Source organism: Mustela nivalis (genome assembly GCF_964662115.1).
Source record: "Mustela nivalis genome assembly, chromosome: 4".
Taxonomy (NCBI): Eukaryota; Metazoa; Chordata; class Mammalia; order Carnivora; family Mustelidae; genus Mustela; species Mustela nivalis.
Window position 1 is genome coordinate 27,011,859 of NC_139023.1, and position 17,927 is coordinate 27,029,785.

The following is a 17,927-nucleotide window of genomic DNA, read 5'->3' on the forward strand; positions in this document are numbered from 1 at the left end:
ATATGGGGTTCTGCTTTGCTCCCCAAGAGAATGAAGTTCTCATCCAAAAACAACTATTAGGACCTGAAGAGAATCAAGTTCTGCTGATGTACCTTTTTAATGATGAGATACACCTCCCTTATCACAGGTCCGTGTACTTCCTGTTCTTAGACTTTGTGGAACATATCTGTTCGCTAACATGTAACTGTTGTTCTTTCATGGGTCTCCATGGTGCTTTTTACCTGTTATCAGACTCAATACCATGTTCGTCCTCCATTACTAGATTTCTCACTACCTCCAGCATCACTGATGTTCAGCCATTATGCATCCTTATGGCTGTACTGGTATTTGTAGTCAGAATCAGTTCCAACTGTCCCTCTATACCAATTGCTAAATATTTGAAGTGTGACAACTGACAGGTACCTGGCCTACATTAGTGGTTAAGCGCCAAATCATTGAGTTCTGGCTTGTTCCAATGTTCCAAGACAGGCCATATTCTTTTAGGTTTCTTTTCTAGAAGGAACCATGTTTATAGTTTCATCACATTGATGAGACAGAGTTTGCTAGTCGTTTGCAGGATGGAATGGGCTTTGTTCTCTTAATTATTCCTCCTCCTGATCTTTAATGCATGATGTCACAGGATACAGCCTAAGTGGAATTTCTTATAATTTTATTTTGCGTCTTCTAGTTGATGGAAGCATGGTGTTCCCCAATTTTAAAAAACTTGCTAAAATGAGTAAAGTTTTAAGGGTTTTTTGAAAAAGAGAATTCAAGAGAAATCTGTTTGGGGGAAGACTGTGGAAGCCAAATTCCAAACTGTCAGACCCATTTCTATTAGAAGATAATGAATTGGAAATGTGATGGCAGTTCATAGTAGAAAATCATATGAATGGTTTAGAAATAATGCATGTATTTATTGACACCTGTGGAACAGAAAGTGAAAATAGCCATAAAAATGAAGGATAAACTAATATCTATTAATATATTAATAGTGTAACAACTTATAAATTGCATATTGGTAAATGCAGATTTACATTAGATGCATTAAATGAATATTTTTTGTTTAAAATAATCTTCACTTAGTTTAGAGCGGCTTTAGTCATATTTGCCAAAACTCAGAAGCAACAGAGCTGTCCTTCAGTAGGTGAGTGGGTAGATAAACTGTGGCCCATCCAGACAATGGGATATTAAGTGCTAACTTGAAATGAGCTGTCAAGCCATGAAGAAATTTGTAGGAAACTTAAATGCATTATTACTAAGTGAAAGAAGGCAGTCTGAAAAGCCTACATACTGTTGGCTTCCAACTATAGGATATTCTAGAAAAGATAAAACTATGGAGACAGTAAGAAAAGTAGTTGCCAGAGGTTAAGGGGAAGGTCAGATAAATAGGTAGAGCTCAGAGGATTTTTAGGGCAGTGAAACTACTCTGTAGTATACTATGTTGATGGATGCCTTTGTTCAAACCCATAGAATATAAAACACCAAGAATGAACTCTGTGGTAATCAATGGCCTTTGGGTGATAATGACGTGTCCGTGTAGGTTCATCAGCTCTAACAAGTGAACCATCCCGTTAGGAGATGTTGGTAATGGGGGAGGCTGTGCATGCGTGGGAACAGAGGCCTATGGGAAATCTCCATTCCTTCTTGGTTTGCTGTGAACCTAAAACTGCTCTTAAAAAAGAAGTGAAGTCTTAAAAAAAAATTGAAAAACTAAGAGCTTCACATAAAATGTTGGAGCAATATATGAAAGAGTCATTCTTATTGTAGGGAGACCGTGGAAGAAAAGAAAATGATGGTTCCAATAAAATGGCCTTGGGGCGCCTTGGTGGTTCAGTGGGTTAAAGCCTCTGCCTTCAGCTCAGGTCATGATCCCAGGGTCCTGGGATCGAGCCCCGCATCGGGCTCTCTGCTCTGCGGGGAGTCAGCTTCCTCCTTTCTCTCTCTTCCTGCCTCTCTGCCTACTTGTGATCTCTGTCTGTCAAATAAATAAATAAAATCTTTAAAAAAAAAAATGGCCTTAGTAACACCCTTGAAGGTAAGGCTAGTGGTGCATTTTTATGCAGAATACAGAGGCGTGCATTCCATGGTTTGATGGGCCCGGCCTCACCTGGTTGAAATCAGCGTCACTTTGGCTGCTTTCTGACATTGTTAGCTCATCCGCTAAGAAGCACAGATAACTGTGAAGGAAGTTTTTTCAGGAGTCCACGCGGAATATTCTTACTGCACTCAGAGCTTAAGCATGCAGGAAAAAGAAAGCATTCCTTTCAGTCTGCTGGGGTTTGGTGACTAGACTGGCTAGAAGATACAAGGCATGGGGAGGGATTGATGCGATGGTTCTCGAGTTCTCGTCCCTGAAACCTCACCCTTTGAAATCACCGATAAGGAGGCAGGGGGTTCATAGGGCACCAGGATACGTGGTTCGGAGCATGGTTGGGAGAGCAAGGCGAAGGGGCTGAAACCACGAGAGAAAAAGCAGTTCATTGAGGTTTCTAGTTTGAACTGGGAGAACGACGTATGACTTTTTAAAAATTAGGTTTTTGAATTGTTTTATTGATCCTTCACTCTGCTTCAAGAGCGTTTCCCCAGTGACATGCTTTTATTTAACAGCTCTCCGAATTGCTTGATGGATGTTATTTGTGGTTATTCTGTACCCAGGTTTCCTTATTTCTGGTGTTTTTGAAACTTTCTATTGATCAGAATTAGTTTTAAGTGAAATCACTGTAGAGAACCAACTGTTCCCCCAAAGATGGATAGTGTAAGGCAATGATTCTCAACCTTGGCTGCGCCTTAGAATCGGGATGGGGCCTGTCAAAGTCTTAACAGATGCCTGGGCCTCCCTCCAAAGATTTTGATTGTGATTTAAGGAATTACCAGAGAAGGCCAGCAAAGACCGGGATCGGGTCAGAAAACTTGACTTTGCCTTAATGCTGAGAGTGGATATGAGATCTGTTTCAGGAGGTGGAATTGTAATAAACAGTCTGACAGAGACAAGTTTTTAGGTTTGCCAATTTACTAATTTACAATGAGAAATGTGCCAAGTGGGCGTTAATGCTAGGGCTGGCCGGCACTCCTTCCCTCTCCTCGTGGGGTAGGTCATAGGAAGCTAAATTCTAATCAGAAAGTTGCATGGAAAGCCTGCAGATCAAAGAAATTAATATCTGTGAAGCTTCCTTTAGGGGCCAGAATTACTCATCTTTTTGCTCAACCTACTGGACTGTACTTGGGTGGATCTTACATTTCCGTCAGCAGTAGGTAAAGTGTTCCATTTCTCTGTACCTTGCCAACAATAGAGCTGATTTTCACTTTAGTATTTGCCAGTCTGATGTGTAGACAATGAAAGCTTATTGCTACTTTTGATTTGCATTTTCTGGGCATACAAAGTTTGAATATCTTTTTCATATATTGTCTTTTCAAATTTGTTCTTATGTGAATTGCCTAATTACATTTTTTTTTTGCCAATTTTGTCTATTGTGTTGTCTTTTTCCTGTTAATTTCTAAGAGCTCTCTGAATACTTTATATTAGCTGTTATGTTACCTACATTATATTTTTTTCCAAATTTGCCCTGTCTTGTTTATAGTATTGTTTGCTGTATGAATATTTAAAATTTTTATTTGGTTGAATGCATTAATCTTTTTAAAATAATTTTGGGTTTTCTGTCTGGGCCAACAGTCTCCTCTTCCCTGAATTCTTTATGTTGAGTCCTAAGTTTTTTCTTTAAAACATTTTAAAAACTTAAAAAAACTAATTTTCAACATCCTGTCAATCTAGACTTCACTTTTTGAATATAGTGTATTTTTTTCAGATGAATAGTCAGGTGATATTCCAACATTATTACTAAATCATCTTCTTCCTTCCGATTTTGCCCCTGTTGAATTTTTATTCTGGGATTTTTAGGAGGTTGTTTGATGTTTTACATTAATCTGATTTATCTGTACTTAGGTTTACTGAATTGATTACTGTTATATTATGTTCCGAAATAGCTTTATATTTTGATGTAATGTTTCAAATATAGTTATAATGTGTTCTGATTACAGTTATGTTGTCTTTTGATTTAGAAAATATTTATATATATATGTATATATATACACACACATACACATATATTTAAATTTTATTTATTTTTTTGACAGACAGTGAGAGAGCACAAGTAAGCAGAGCAGTAAGCAGAGGGAGAAACAGGCTCCCCACTGAGCAGAGTCCCATGTGGGCCTCTGTCCCAGGACCTTGGGATCATGACCTGAGTCAAAGGCAGACGTTTAACCAACTAAGTCATCCAGGCACCCCTCTATATATTTTTTTAAATAATTTTTTAAAGTTTTTCTGGGGGTATTTAATCCTCATTATGTATACCCTAAGATGGTTTTTATCCAGTACAACTTAAAAAAATAGTATTGAAATCTTTAATTGGAATTGTCATGATTGGTACATTAATTTTGTGAGACTTGACCCTTACAATAAAAAATATTCTTACCCCACAAATAAGTCTTTTCATTTGTTCAGATATTCTTCTGTGTCCTGTAAGAGGTTCTCATAGGGCGCCTGGCTGGCTTAGTCAGGAGAGCATGAGACTCTTGATCTTGAGGTCATGAGTTCAAGCCCCATGTTGGGTGTAGAGATTACTTAAACAAACAAAAAAAGAGGTTCTTATAGTTTCCCCTATAAAAGTCCTATGTTTTCCTTTTTTTTTTTTTAAGGTTTTATTTATTTACTTAAGAGAGAGACAGTGAGAGAGAGCATGAACGAGGAGAAGGTCAGAGAGAGAAGCAGACTCCCCATGGAGCTGGGAGTCCGATGCGGGACTCGATCCCGGGACTCATGACCTGAGCTGAAGGCAGTCGTCCAACCAACTGAGCCACCCAGGCGTCCCCTTATGTTTTCCTTTTTAAATTTATTTGACTATTTTTATATTTGTGAAGAGAAGATTTTTAACCCACTGAGCCACTCAGGCGCCCTGTGAAGAGAAGATTTTTATCCACTTTCTTTTCTAGGTAATTATTGCTTTAATAAAGAAAGCTTTGTTTCTTTTTCAATATTTATAACAATGATTTAATATTTTTGTGCTGTTGCATTTACTTGTCCCTTAACCTCCTGATGTTAAGTAATAAGGCAAGAGCCTGCATTTTTGGTTAGTTTCTGTTTTTAATTGAAATAGATTTGGTGTGTTGAAACCTAGAATGATGTTTGCTCCTCATGTTTGGTAAATAATTTTGTTTTCTTTGTCTCTGACCCCTCGATTTTCTGTAGAGGGGTCTCTCTGCCTGCTTCTGAAGGATGGGCCATACAGTTACAGTGCTTTCAAGAGTAATCCCAAGAGTGATAGAAGGAAATCTAAGGCAGTGTCAGCCCTTGTGAGCCCCTCTTATTTGGCTCCCAGTTAAGCTATGAGAAGGAAACCCCTCTGGTTCTTGTCTTCTCCCACTGTCTCAACCTCATGGGAATGGAGGATTGAGCCCCCTTATTAGACTGCGCTCAGCTTCTTGGAAGGCAGAGAAGATGGCTATACATCCATATGTAGTCGGTGACTTCCCTCAGGCCCCGAGTCTACGTGTATTTGCGGGACGAGGTCCTGCAGGGTCCTGGTGTTCCCATATTCCCTTCAGGGCTGTCCTGTCCTGATCCCCAGATTCTTGTCCCACTAGAAGAGGAAAGTCTGCCACAATAGCTTTTTTCACTGGCAACAAATGTTTTTATGGGAGGACAAGAGGAGAACAAAGACGAAAACAGCTTTCTTGTGACTACTGATACGTACCCACGGTTGAGATAGAATTCAACCCATTCATTTTCTTGAGGGAAAACAAAAGCTTAGAAAGGTTAAATAATATGACCAAGATTATAATGATACCAAGTAGCCAAGTCAAGTTTGGGCCCTGGTCTTCTGACTCCTGGGTTCATGCACATTTTAAAAATACCACATTATTTCTAGATTTTTAGAATAGTTCCTTAGCTGGGTTTCTGACGGTTCAAAGAGTACAAGGAAATAATAACCTCAGGGAGATTCTAGCTGAGTGAATAATGGATTATTTAGAGATAGGTCATTTTTCTTGAGCTTTATAATAAGCGATATTTCTGTAGTAGACTTCAAGTAAAAAACACTGGAAATGTGCCAAGGATGTCATGGGACTTCTATGTTTAGAAACTGTTTTCAGTAGGAATAGTTTAGAGTAGGATAAATAAACATTTTAGGAACAGATGTCCAAAGAACAAGCAAAAGTCTTAATTTTTCTATCCATTGAAATTCCACCAGAAGAAAAAAATGTTGGACTGAATGGTAAGAAAAATGATGGCATTCACACAATAGAAATTCAAAGTATTTATGATTAGAATTAGTAAGAACTACATACTCTGATTTTAAACATTAATAGCTTGAAGAGTGAATAAAAATTCAAATCCAAAACAAGAATTCTATAGATCTCTTATGAAAGAAAGTATACTTTGGGGAGGGCAGGTTGGGTACACAAAGGTAGATAAATTAATGACGATATGCTAGGTTCCAGACAAGAAGTCTTAATTAAGATGTCAGTTTTTTCTTAATTACTTTATGCATAAGCCTGGAAGTATAAGTGAAAAACAGTAGCTGAGAAAATACTGAAAACGGTGAGTGAACAGCAGTATTTGTGCCAACAGATAATAAAGCCTATGATAAAGGTACAGTAAGTAAAAGGAGGGCCTGATACAAAAGCAGATTTTAAAAATTTGATGATGCTTATGTTTTATTATCTCACCATGATCTTTCTACATTTGTTATTATGAGACTGTAGTTTCACTGTGTCATTAATTTGGTAAATTTGTGATCAAGAAAGGGACCGCAGCCTATCACTCCTCAAAAAGACAGGTATCCAGGTATGAGATTTAAAGGAACAGTCCAGTGCAAATAGGCCTAAGAGGTATTCGCAGCCTACGTTCTAGGCCTAATTCACCTCCAGTCCTTTTCCTCTTTAAAAGAATCTCTTCACAGGGCACCTGGTGGCTCAGTTGGTTGAGCATCAGACTTTTGGGCTCAGTTCAGGTCATAATCTCAGGGTCAGGGATTGAGCCCTGTGTGGGACTCTGTGCTTAGCAGGGAGTCTGCTTGAGATTCTCCCCTCCCCCCCTCCCTGCTTGCCCACGCTCATAAATAAATAAATAAATAAATAAATAAATATCAGTCTTTTAAAAGAAATTTCTTCTCTCAGCTTCCCCTCTATGTATATAACCAGGCAGAGCAAAGCATCCAAAACCAGAATCTTTTTGTTGTTGTTGTTTTGTTTTGTTTAGGATTTATTTATTTCGCTCTATTTACTTATTTATCACTTCAAATAAACTCCAGTTGGATGACAGATTTAAATGGGAGGAGTAAAACTAAGTAAATAAAAAGGAGTTAAAAGAAAATATAGGAAAATATCTATCAAAGTGGGAAAGCTTTTTCTTTATAGCCCACTTTATGTAAATGAGCTTGAAGATGGAACCAACATATTTGCTTTGAGAAGTAGTTATTCTAAGCGAATAGAATGTTATCAATCTAGACCTTCAAAGAATTAAAAAAAAAAAAAGGTTGCATCAAAATCTGGTGATTTTCGAGAAGGTAAAGCCACTGATCTTAGGTCCTCATAGAAATTGAGGACCTGACTTCTTTATTTCATGCCCATGTGGCAAGCGACTTTAATTAGAAGTCAGCTTCCTCATCCTGATTGGACAGTCATTTGAAGAGGTACATTCTGGATCCAGTCCCTGCTAGGAATTTTACCAGCTTGCTGTTAAACCCGTGGTGGCTTGAAATCAGCCAGGATGACTACATTTACACAATGGAAATGGGCAAATGCTATAAATCAGAGCCTTTTTTTTAAAGAGACATTTACCAGCATATCACTTGAAATAGGAATAAGTTTGTTAGAACCACAGAGAACAAACTGATCGTTACCAGAGGGGAGCTGGGCGGGGGGAGGGCTGATAAACATGATGGAGATCAAGGAGGGCGCCTGTGGTGATGAGCACTGAGTAACGTGGAGCACTGTTCAGTCACTGAATTGTACACCTGAAACGAAGATAACACTGTATGTTAACTCTACTGGAATTAAAATAAAAAATTTAAAAAACAGGTTTATTGGGGTAACATGAGATAATGTGCAAAATACCTTGATAACGTATTAATAATGTTTCATTTCTGTCAGAAATAAAATGTCTGGTGTGAGTTTCCTGCATTTCTTTCTTTCTTTTTTTTTTTTTTTTTTAAGATTTTGTTTATTTATTTGACAGACAGAGATCACAAGTAGGCAGAGAGGCAGGCAGAGAGAGGGGGGGAAGCAGGCTCCCCACTGAGCAGAGAGCCCAATATGGGGCTTGATCCCAGGACCCTGAGATCATGACCTGAACCAAAGGCAGAGGCTTTAACCCACTGAGCCACCCAAGTGCCCCAGTTTCTTGCATTTCTGAAGAAATTTTGAGATTACAGCAAACTGTGTATGTGCGCACTGAAGTCATCAAGTGACGCTTTCATATTATACCCACAGCATACCTATTATTTATCTTTATTTCCTCTTCTGATACAGTTGCTTCCAAATGTGCAGTTTTTCTCTGGATAGTTTGTTGAGAGCTTACAACAACCTAATTGACCTCACCACCAAAAGTTGAAATTCGCTATTATTCCCTGATACTGATTTTGCTAACTTTGTTTCTCCTTTTAGTCTACCATGTAACCTGATTTGTGTTTTTGATATTTTTATTTTTAATTGACTTATAATCTGTTTCCTTTCTCTCAGCTTGATCCAAGTACATTATTGTTTTAAGCTTTAGCTTGAGCTGTTGTTTATTTTGACTCTTCCCAGGGGTCTTTGGTTCTGGCTGACAGGGATAGAATGGGCTTTTCTTTTGGAGTTTTTTGTTTTTTGTTTTTTTTAGATTTTATTTATTTATCTGAGAGAGAGAGAGAGCGCGCGCGCACAAGTGGGGAGGACCAAGAGAAGCAGGCTCTCTGCTGAGCTGGGAGCCCCATGCGGGACTCATTCCCAGGACCCTGAGATCGTGACCCGAGCCGAAGGCAGATCTTTAACTGACTGAGCCACCCAGGTGCCCCTTCTTTTTGAGTTAAAAAAAAACAAAACAAAAAACAGACTTTGTTTTTTAGCGCAGTTTAAAATTTACAGAAAATTTGATCAGAAAGTACAAGCAGCTCCCATGTACACCCTTATCCTGCCCCCCATTCTCCTATTATTAACATTTTATATTAATGTGATATAGTTGTTATCATTTATGAACCTACTTGACACATCATAATCATAGTTTACAAAGTCCATAGTTTACATTAAGGTTCACTCTTTGTGTTGTCTATTCTATGGGTTTTGGCAAATATAATGATATGTTCCCATCATTACAGTATCATACAGAATAGTTTCGGAGTCCTCAGAATCACCTGTGACCCCCATTCATCTATCTCTCCCTCCAACCGCTGGCAATCATGCTGCTTTTTACTGCCGTCGAACTTTTGCTTTTCTCTTAATGGCATACAGCGGGAATCATGTAGTTTTTCGGATTGGCTTCTCTCGCTCAATAATACACATGTAGGTTTCCTCTAAGTCTTTTCTTGGCTTCATCATTCATTTTGTTTTAGCATGGAACAATATTCCATTATCTGGATGTGCCAACGTTTATTTTTCCATTCACCTACCAAAGGACGTCTTGGGTGCTTCCAGGTTTTGGCAGTTATGAATAAAGCTGCTATAATTATCATCCATATTAAGGTTTTTATGTGGACATATTTTTAACTCCTTTGGGTAAATACGAAGGAGCGTGGCTGCGGGGGTCATATGGTAAAAGGATGCCTAGTTTTGTAGGAAACATCTAAACCATCTTCCAGAGCGCCCGCACCATTTTATATTTGCACAAGTGATGAATGACAGTTCTTGTTGCTCCATACCTGCCGCCGACATTTCATGTTTTCAGTGTTCTGGATTTTTGGCCGTTCCAGTAGGTGTGTGGTCGTTTGTCATTGTCCTTTTAATTTGCAGTTCCCTGAAGACCTGATGTGGAGCATCTTTTCATATGCTTAATTGTCATCTCTGTGCCTTCACTGTTGAGGGATCTGTTCAGATATTTGCCCCCCCCCTTTTTTAAATTGGGTTATTTACTTGTTGACTTTATATATTTTTGGATAGCAGTCCTTTATCAGTTATATATTCTTCAAAGATTTTTTTCCCAATTTGTGCCTTTTCTTTTCATTCTTTCTTTTTAAAAAATATTATTTATTTATTTGAGAGAGACAGATAGAGGGAGAATGAGAGAGAGAACAAGCAGGTAGAAGAGCAGAGGGAGAGGGAGAAACAGACTCCCTGCTGAGCAGGGAGCCTGATGTGGGGCTTGATCCCAGGACCCTGAGATCATGACCCGAAGTGAAGCCAGACACTTCAACTGACTGAGCCACCCAGGCGCCCCCTCTTTTCATTCTCTTTATAGTGTCATTTGTAGAACTGAAGTTACTAATTTTACTAAAGCTCAACTTATCGATTTTTCTTTCAAAGGCTTCCATTTGGGTGTTATATCTAAAAAGTCACTGCCAAACCCAAAAATACCTAGCTTTTCGTCTGCCTTATATTCTGGGAATTTTGTAGCTTTTTATTTTACATTTAAATCTGTGATCCATTTAGAGTAAATTTTGGTGAAAGTTGTCTGCTCTGTGTCTGGGTTGATGATTTCTCTTCCGCCTCTGCCTGTGGATGTCCAGTTATTCAAGCATCATCTGTGGAAAAGTCTCCTTTTCCCATTGATTGCCTTGCCTTTGTCAGAGAGCGGTTGACTCTGTGTGGATCTATGCCTGGGCTCTCTGTTCTCTTCCACCAATCTATTTGTTTTTTCACCAATAATACACTGTCTCTTTACTGGAACTTTGTTTTTTTTTTTTTTATATAATTTTATTTATTTGTCAGATAGAGAAAGAGCACAAGCAGGGGGAGCAGCAGGCAGAGGGAGAAGCAGGCTCTCCGCTGAGCAAGGAGCATGATGCAGGGCTCTATCCCAGGGCCCTGGGATCATGACCCAAGCTAAAGGCAGACGCTTAACCCATTGAGCCACCCAGGTGCCCCTTTCCTGGGACTTTAAAGTGAGCCTTGAAATTGGGTAGTGTAGGTCCTCCAGTTTTTTTCTTATCTTTCAGTGTTATGTGGGCTGTTCTGGGTCATTTGCTTCTCCATATAAACTTTAGAATCAGCTTGTTGATATCCACAATAGAACTTGCTGGGATATAGGCTTCCTTTTTCAAACTAAGAATTTTGGTTTTGCTTTTTTAATTCAGAAACATTTTTTACATTTGTTCTTGTTCCAAGGCCATTTACCTCATACTTTTTTTTTCTTGGGTGGTCATCAAAATTTTTATTGTTAGCTTGTGTAAGTAGTAATAATAATAATTTTTCAAAAAAATATTTTTTTATTTGAGAGAGAGGAAGTTGGGGGAAGGGCAGAGGGAGAGAATCAAGGTGAGGCTTGATCTCATAACCCATGAGATCATGATCTGAGCCAAAAGCAAGATTCACTCCCTTAACAGACAGAGCCACCCAGGTGCCCCACCGTGAAAGTAATAATTATGATAGTAAGCAATTGTATGGAACTTTGTTATTCTTCTGCATTTTTATACATAAACATATGTGTATGATATGCCCATACATATAGAAAGTTGTGATGATAAAGTAGGAATTTTTACCCCTGAAGACCTGTTCTCAGAGGTAGGCCAACTGTAGGCATTTTTCACAGACTCCGCTGGGATCTTTTTGAATCACAGCTACCTGCCCCCACCCATTCCTATCTGAGATATCCCAATTGTTGAGAATCGCTCTGTATTTTGAGAGATGTTACTGTTTAGAATGCTGTGTGTAGGAACATAGTGGAAGCAAAAAAAAAAAAAAGCTGAGAATCGTTGCTATAAAGTAATAAAATGGACACCTGGGTGGCTCAGTTGGTTAAGTGTCTGCCTTTGGTTCATGTCGTGATCCCAGGGTTCTAGGATCAAGTCACACATTGGGCTCCTTGCTTAGTGGGGAGCCTGGTTCTCCCTCTGTCCACCCTTCCCCCTGCTTATGTTCTCTCTGACAAATAAATAGATAAAATCTTAAAGAAAAAAAAAAGTAGTAAAACCAAACACATCTCATTTTAGGAGTTACGTCTTCTCATTTGTCTGCTCTCTTTGACTAAATTTAAATTTATAAGGGTCTAGATGTCTTAAGAGCATGAAAAAGATAATTATTTTAGTAAATATGCTAGGTACAGTGCTATATAAATAAGCTGTCCAAAAATACCATATTTATTTTTTATTTGCACTTTATCTAAAAGAAAGAATACACATGCGAGCCTATATTCCCATGTTTTAGTTATTCAGGTCTTGCATTATTTTTGTCAGCAGTTAGAGTTTAGTGAATTGTAGTCCAAGGATGCTTGATATGACATTGGGCTCCTAAAATTTGTAATTTAATACCTGAACTGCATTCTTAAGAATTATGCTCTAGGAGCGCCTGGGTGACTCAGTCGGTTGGGTGTCTGCCTTCGGCTTGGGTCGTGATTCCAGGGTCCTGGGATTAAGCCCTGCATTGGGCTCCCTGCTCGGAGGAGAGCCTGCTTCTCTCTCTCTCCCCCTCTGTCTGCTACTCTGCTTACTTATGTTCTGTATCTCTCTGTCAAAAAATGAATAAAATGTTCAAAAAAAAAAAAGAATTATGCTCTAACAGGTATGTCTTTGTTTTCTCATAAGCTTACATAAAGTTTTCAAAATTTTATGATAACATATAGGGAAGTCTTACTGTTTTACATTATAAAACATTTAACTCAAACAGATGATGTCAGGTTAATCTAGTTATGTGGAAACTAGTCTTTTCACCTTGTGTAGAGAGACCACCCTTGTTCTTTAACTATTAGCTGAATATAAGAAATAGTCACACAGCTTTACCAAAGCTGAACATTACAGTGAAATACAAAACTGGGAGTTTTCAGTTTGGGGGTGAGGGTTTTTTCCTAACCGACTTCATTAAAGCTCTGTGGATGGGGGTAAATTGATTAGCTCTGTGTTTGTTCTATGTTGCAGATAGTCTTCTTGCCTTTTAATTTTTTATTGTTAAAGATTTTTATTTATTTATTTATTTGACACAGAGAGAGAGATCACAAGTAGGCAGAGAGGCAGGTGGGGATAGGGTGGAAGCAGGCTCCCCACTGAGCAGAGAGCCAGATGTGGGGCTCGATCCCAGGACCCTGAGATCGTGACCTGAGCTGAAGGTAGAGGCTTTAACCCACTGAGCCACCCAGGCGCCCCTTATTTTGGTTTTATGTACTTACTCTCTTATGACCTTTTCACACCTAACTCCATACATTGAATATTTTCCCGTGCCATTCAGTATTTTTTAACGATGTCATTTCAGCCATCTACAGAGCATTCTGTTTATTAGATTATAAAGATAATTTACTTTGCCAGTCCTTAACATCAACGTTAGATTGTTTTACGACCAGAAATCTCATTAAGTATGTATGTTCTGTATTACATTTTGGTATTAATGGAGTCAACAAGCATTCATGAAATACTAAGAAATACAATTGAAATAAATAAATTTGATTTAAAAACATTCTTTTTTCATAAAAATTGGATTTTCTCAAGCTTGAGATATTTTTATTTTAGAAGGTAGTGCAGATATTTGGAAGAGAAATCTTTAGAAGATAAGTGCAGGTTCTGAAACTTTTGGCTTTATTGGCAAATTTCTTTTTTTTTTTTTAATATTTTATTTATTTATTTGACAGAGGGAGATCACAAGTAGGCAGAGAGGCAGGCAGAGAGAGCGAGAGGGAAGCAGGTCCCCTGCTGAGCAGAAGAGCCAGATCCGAGCTTAATCCCAGGACCCTGAGATCATGACCTGAGCCAGAGGCAGAGGCTTTAACCCACTGAGCCACCCAGGCACCCAGCAAATTTCTTAAAATATGCTATTTTGATGCCTAGAAATATTTGTTTATGCTTAATTTATACTTTCTAGGAAGTGTAAGATGGTAAAGGCAAATTATTTGAGAGGTCATTTTAGCTAAAGTTTTTTTTCTTTTTTGGAGAAACTGTTAAAAAAAAAAGTCATTTTAAAAAGGTTATACCTCGAGGCACCTGAATGGCTTAGTGGGTTAAGCCTCTGCCCGTGGCTGAGGTCATTATCTCAGGGTCCTGGAATCGAGCCCTGCATCAGGCTCTCTGCTCAGCAGGGAGCCTGCTCCCCGCCCCCCTCCCCGCCTGCCTCTCTGCCTACTTGTGATCTCTCTCTCTCTGTGTCAAATAAATAAATAAAATCTTAAAAAAAAATAAAAAGGCTATACCTCATTAAAGTCTAGAATTTAAATACCAGATCTATTACAAGGCTTCTTCGGGTACATTTATTGTAAAGTTAAAGCCAAAGACACTTTGTAACTGCTATGATCTTATGAATCTTATTTCAAGGTTTACAAATCTTCATTAAAAGAAAAGATATATTTTGTTAACTCTGACCTTAAGTCAAAGTCTCGAAAATGTTTTATCCTCGTTTTTATGTCTAAAATATAAATTAACCTTCTGGAAACTGTCTGAGTAGTTTTTGTTGTCATTGTTGTTTACTATTTTATGATTTCCTATGGTTATCCAACATAATATGGGTATAAAATATAGAGTTTGCTTAATGATCCAAAATAATTTCTTTTAAGATCTCTATTTTTCACAGTAATAGTTGTGAACAGATTCTCTCTTTTATAATACACAATGTTGGATTATGGAACAGAGTAAACAAACAGGTCATTGTTTTAAAATAAATAGTGTGTACTGTGTTCAAAGGACTGTGAATTTTTGTTTTGAATTGTGCTTATTATATAATTTTAGTACTAGAATACAATACATCATATATTTTGATTTGGAAGTGTTGCAAAGATATTTAGTTTTAGGTGCAATATTCACAATTTGTAATATTCTTTAGATTATTTTTTAATATATAAGCATCATGCATGACTAATTTTTAATTTTGGTTTTGGAGGGAAAATACTCTTGTTTTGTGGAAAAATAAATAAATAAAGATTATGACTAGGACATGAAGGGAGGCCAAGTATTTGGAAATTCTTTCAACAATTTTTTTTTCTTAATTTGCAGTTATTTTTTCTGAAGTAAAATATTTGTATTTTGCATTACTTTCTAGAATTTTCTTTTGGCGTTATCATGCGTCACCTTTATTTATTTTGGCACTCTATGGCATAGTAGGGTTGGGTTTGTTTGCTTTTTGACAGAACAGATTATTGGTTTGGAGAGTATATATTTAGAATAAATTTGCCCCATAGTTATGTACACACATACGGAAATTCAGCATGTTTCATGTTTTCATGGAGGGGTTCGCTTTGGGGATACTTTATGCAAGGGCATTACCTGGAGATCAGGTTGGGGTAGAGAAGTACAAATTTGCAAGTTTTCAGTGAATATCTAGGCCACAGTGACGTGAGCTAAGTTTGGGAAGGGAAGGGTCTGTGTTACACAGCCAACTGAAAGTCCGAGGTGACTGGATAAAGTGAAGATAGGAGGCCCAGCAGTCAAGAGGACAAAACCTGTGACAATAAAGAGACTGTAGCAGTCGACGTGTGCTCTTTTTGTACCCCAGCTGGGGCAGGCGCTGGGACGTCCCTAGATGAGGACATGGCACCACTGTCCTTTGAAAGATTGCAATAAAAATCCTACAAGTCGGGGCGCCTGGGTGGCTCAGTGGGTTAAAGCCTCTGCCTTCGGCTCAGGTCATGATCCCAGGGTCCCGGGATCAAGCCCCACATCAGGCTCTCTGCTCAGCAGGGAGCCTGCTTCCCCTTCTCTCTCTGCCTGCCTCTCTGCCTACTTGTGATCTCTGTCAAATAAATAAATAAAATCTTTAAAAAAAAAAAAGACCCTACAAGTCATTGCCAGTTCCTTTCCTTCACCTTGATGCCAGCTTCACTAACACATAACAAATGTCAAGTCCTTTCCTCCTCTCCTGTGCATTCCATCCTCTTACCCTGAGCTAGTATTGTCCTACCTGAGCCTGTGTAGTAGCATCCCTGAGTATCCATGCTGCCGTCTAGTCCATTCTCTGGAGGAGCTGAAGAGATCTTTGAAGAGAATCAAGATCCTGTCCCTCTTCAAGTTAATACTTTCCACTGAATTTTAATTTCACTTAGAATAAAATCTGATTTCCCTACAAAGTTCTAAATCCCTGACTAATGATTTTGACCTCGTCTGAAATTGCCCGTCACCCCAGCTTCCTCCCTTAAGCTCCAGCCACACTGGTCTCCTTTCTGTTTATCAAATATGCTCACTCAGTTTAGCGCTTTCTGTTCCTGGTGCTTTGCCTTGCTGCCTCTTTTTTGCTATCCAGATGAGTTTAAATGTGGCTTCTTCAGTGAGGCCTTTTCCTAATCATGCTTTCCCAAATAGTATCTTTCAGTGCCCTAACCAATCGTGTTTCCTTTATTCCCATCTGTTTTATTCCCTTCATTACACATCACTTCGTTTAGAATTGATAAATTAGTATGTATTTATTATATACCCAGTATATGCTAAGCATTGTTCTGAGCACTTGGGATTTATTGAGTGAACAAAAAAGACAAAAGAGAATTCCTGTTTTTAGGAATTTCACATTAGTAGGGTCAAAAGAAGAACAGTACATAAAAAACAACACATAACTAAATTACAGTTGGTCAGTTTGTGAGAATGTAGCAAGTATAGTAAAGAAAAATAGAGTATGATCATACAGATTGGGAGACCTGGACAGGGTTTAGGGACAGGAAGCATATTAAATAGGGTGGTCACGGTGGGTCTCATCCTTGTGTTGATCATTAGAGTTCTTTTGTTTCTTCTATTTTTAGCTTCAGCACCAGTCAGCAAAGTGAATAAGTACTGTGCTTCCTCCAACTTTCATTCCACTTTGGGAAAAAAGAATATCATCATGTCAAGCATTACGATTGACCCAGATGTCAAGCCCGGTGAATATGTCATCAAGAGCCTCTTCGCAGAATTTGCTGTTCAGGCTGAAAAGAAAATTGAAGTTGTAATGGCTGAACCCTTGGTGAGTAGAGCTGACCTATAAATCTGAAATATTTTCTTAACTCTTGCACGAACCATTATAATACAAAGTTTCCAAAGGAAATAATTTACTTGAAAAAGAATTAAAAGAAGCGAATCTGAAAAGGCTGCATACTGTAGAGTCCCAACTCTGTGACATTCTTAAAAAGGCCAAACTATGAAGATGGTAAAATGAGCACTGGGAATAGGAGCTGGGGGTGGAGGGATGAAGAGGCAGAAGGAAGAGGATTTTTAGGGCAGTGAAAATAGTCTGTGTGATACTGCAGTGGAGGACACACGTCATCATACGTTCGCCCGTACCCACGGAACATACAACGCCAACAGTGGACTGTAATGCCAGTTACAGAACTTGTATGATTAGGAAGTTGTCATTGTAGTTTCATCTGTAATAACAAATGTACCACCCTGGTGGGGAGGCTAGGCCAGTGTGGGATAGGATATGTGGGAAATCTGTACTTTCCGCTCAGTTTTGCTGTGAACCTAAAACTGCTCTAAAAAAATAAAGTCTAAAAATTAAGAGATAGATTAGTAAAGTAACGATCTAGAAAGCTGTGATGACTTCAGACTGCTCCTTGTTAAGTCACCACAGGTCACTAGAGAACAAAAATGGATTTTACCAACAGGAATTGTTGAGACCAGATAAAACATAAGAGAAAATAAAGGAAAATCTAGACTATCCTGCAAGTTGATGATATGGCAGTCGCCAAACTTAATATAAAACTGTAAACTTATTTTTAGACGTAGAGTGCATGTATGAGGCAAACTTAAGCGTTCTGAGAAGCTCCATGTGATTAGAGCTTATGGTAAAGGGGAAGGAAGAGAAAGAATGAAAACAAACATTTGAGTCAGATTCTGAGGGGCTGTGAAGGCTATTGTGATAGATAATACAGTGCTTAGACACTCATA

The 17,927-nt window shown here is 38.4% G+C and overlaps 1 protein-coding gene across 15 annotated transcripts in view; it reads left to right on the forward strand.

Moving 5' to 3' along the window:
* Positions 1-17,927, forward strand: part of FRYL (FRY like transcription coactivator) — a 255,767-nt gene that overhangs the window by 97,247 nt on the left and 140,593 nt on the right. For all 15 annotated transcript variants that reach the window (XR_014311074.1, XM_082728344.1, XM_082728341.1 and 12 more), the window contains one exon: positions 16,805-17,004. Coding sequence is in view for 14 of the 15 variants with exons in the window: in XM_082728340.1 (XP_082584466.1) it covers positions 16,805-17,004 (200 nt within the window). In the remaining variant the exon portion in view is untranslated. The remainder of the gene's footprint in view (positions 1-16,804; positions 17,005-17,927) is intronic.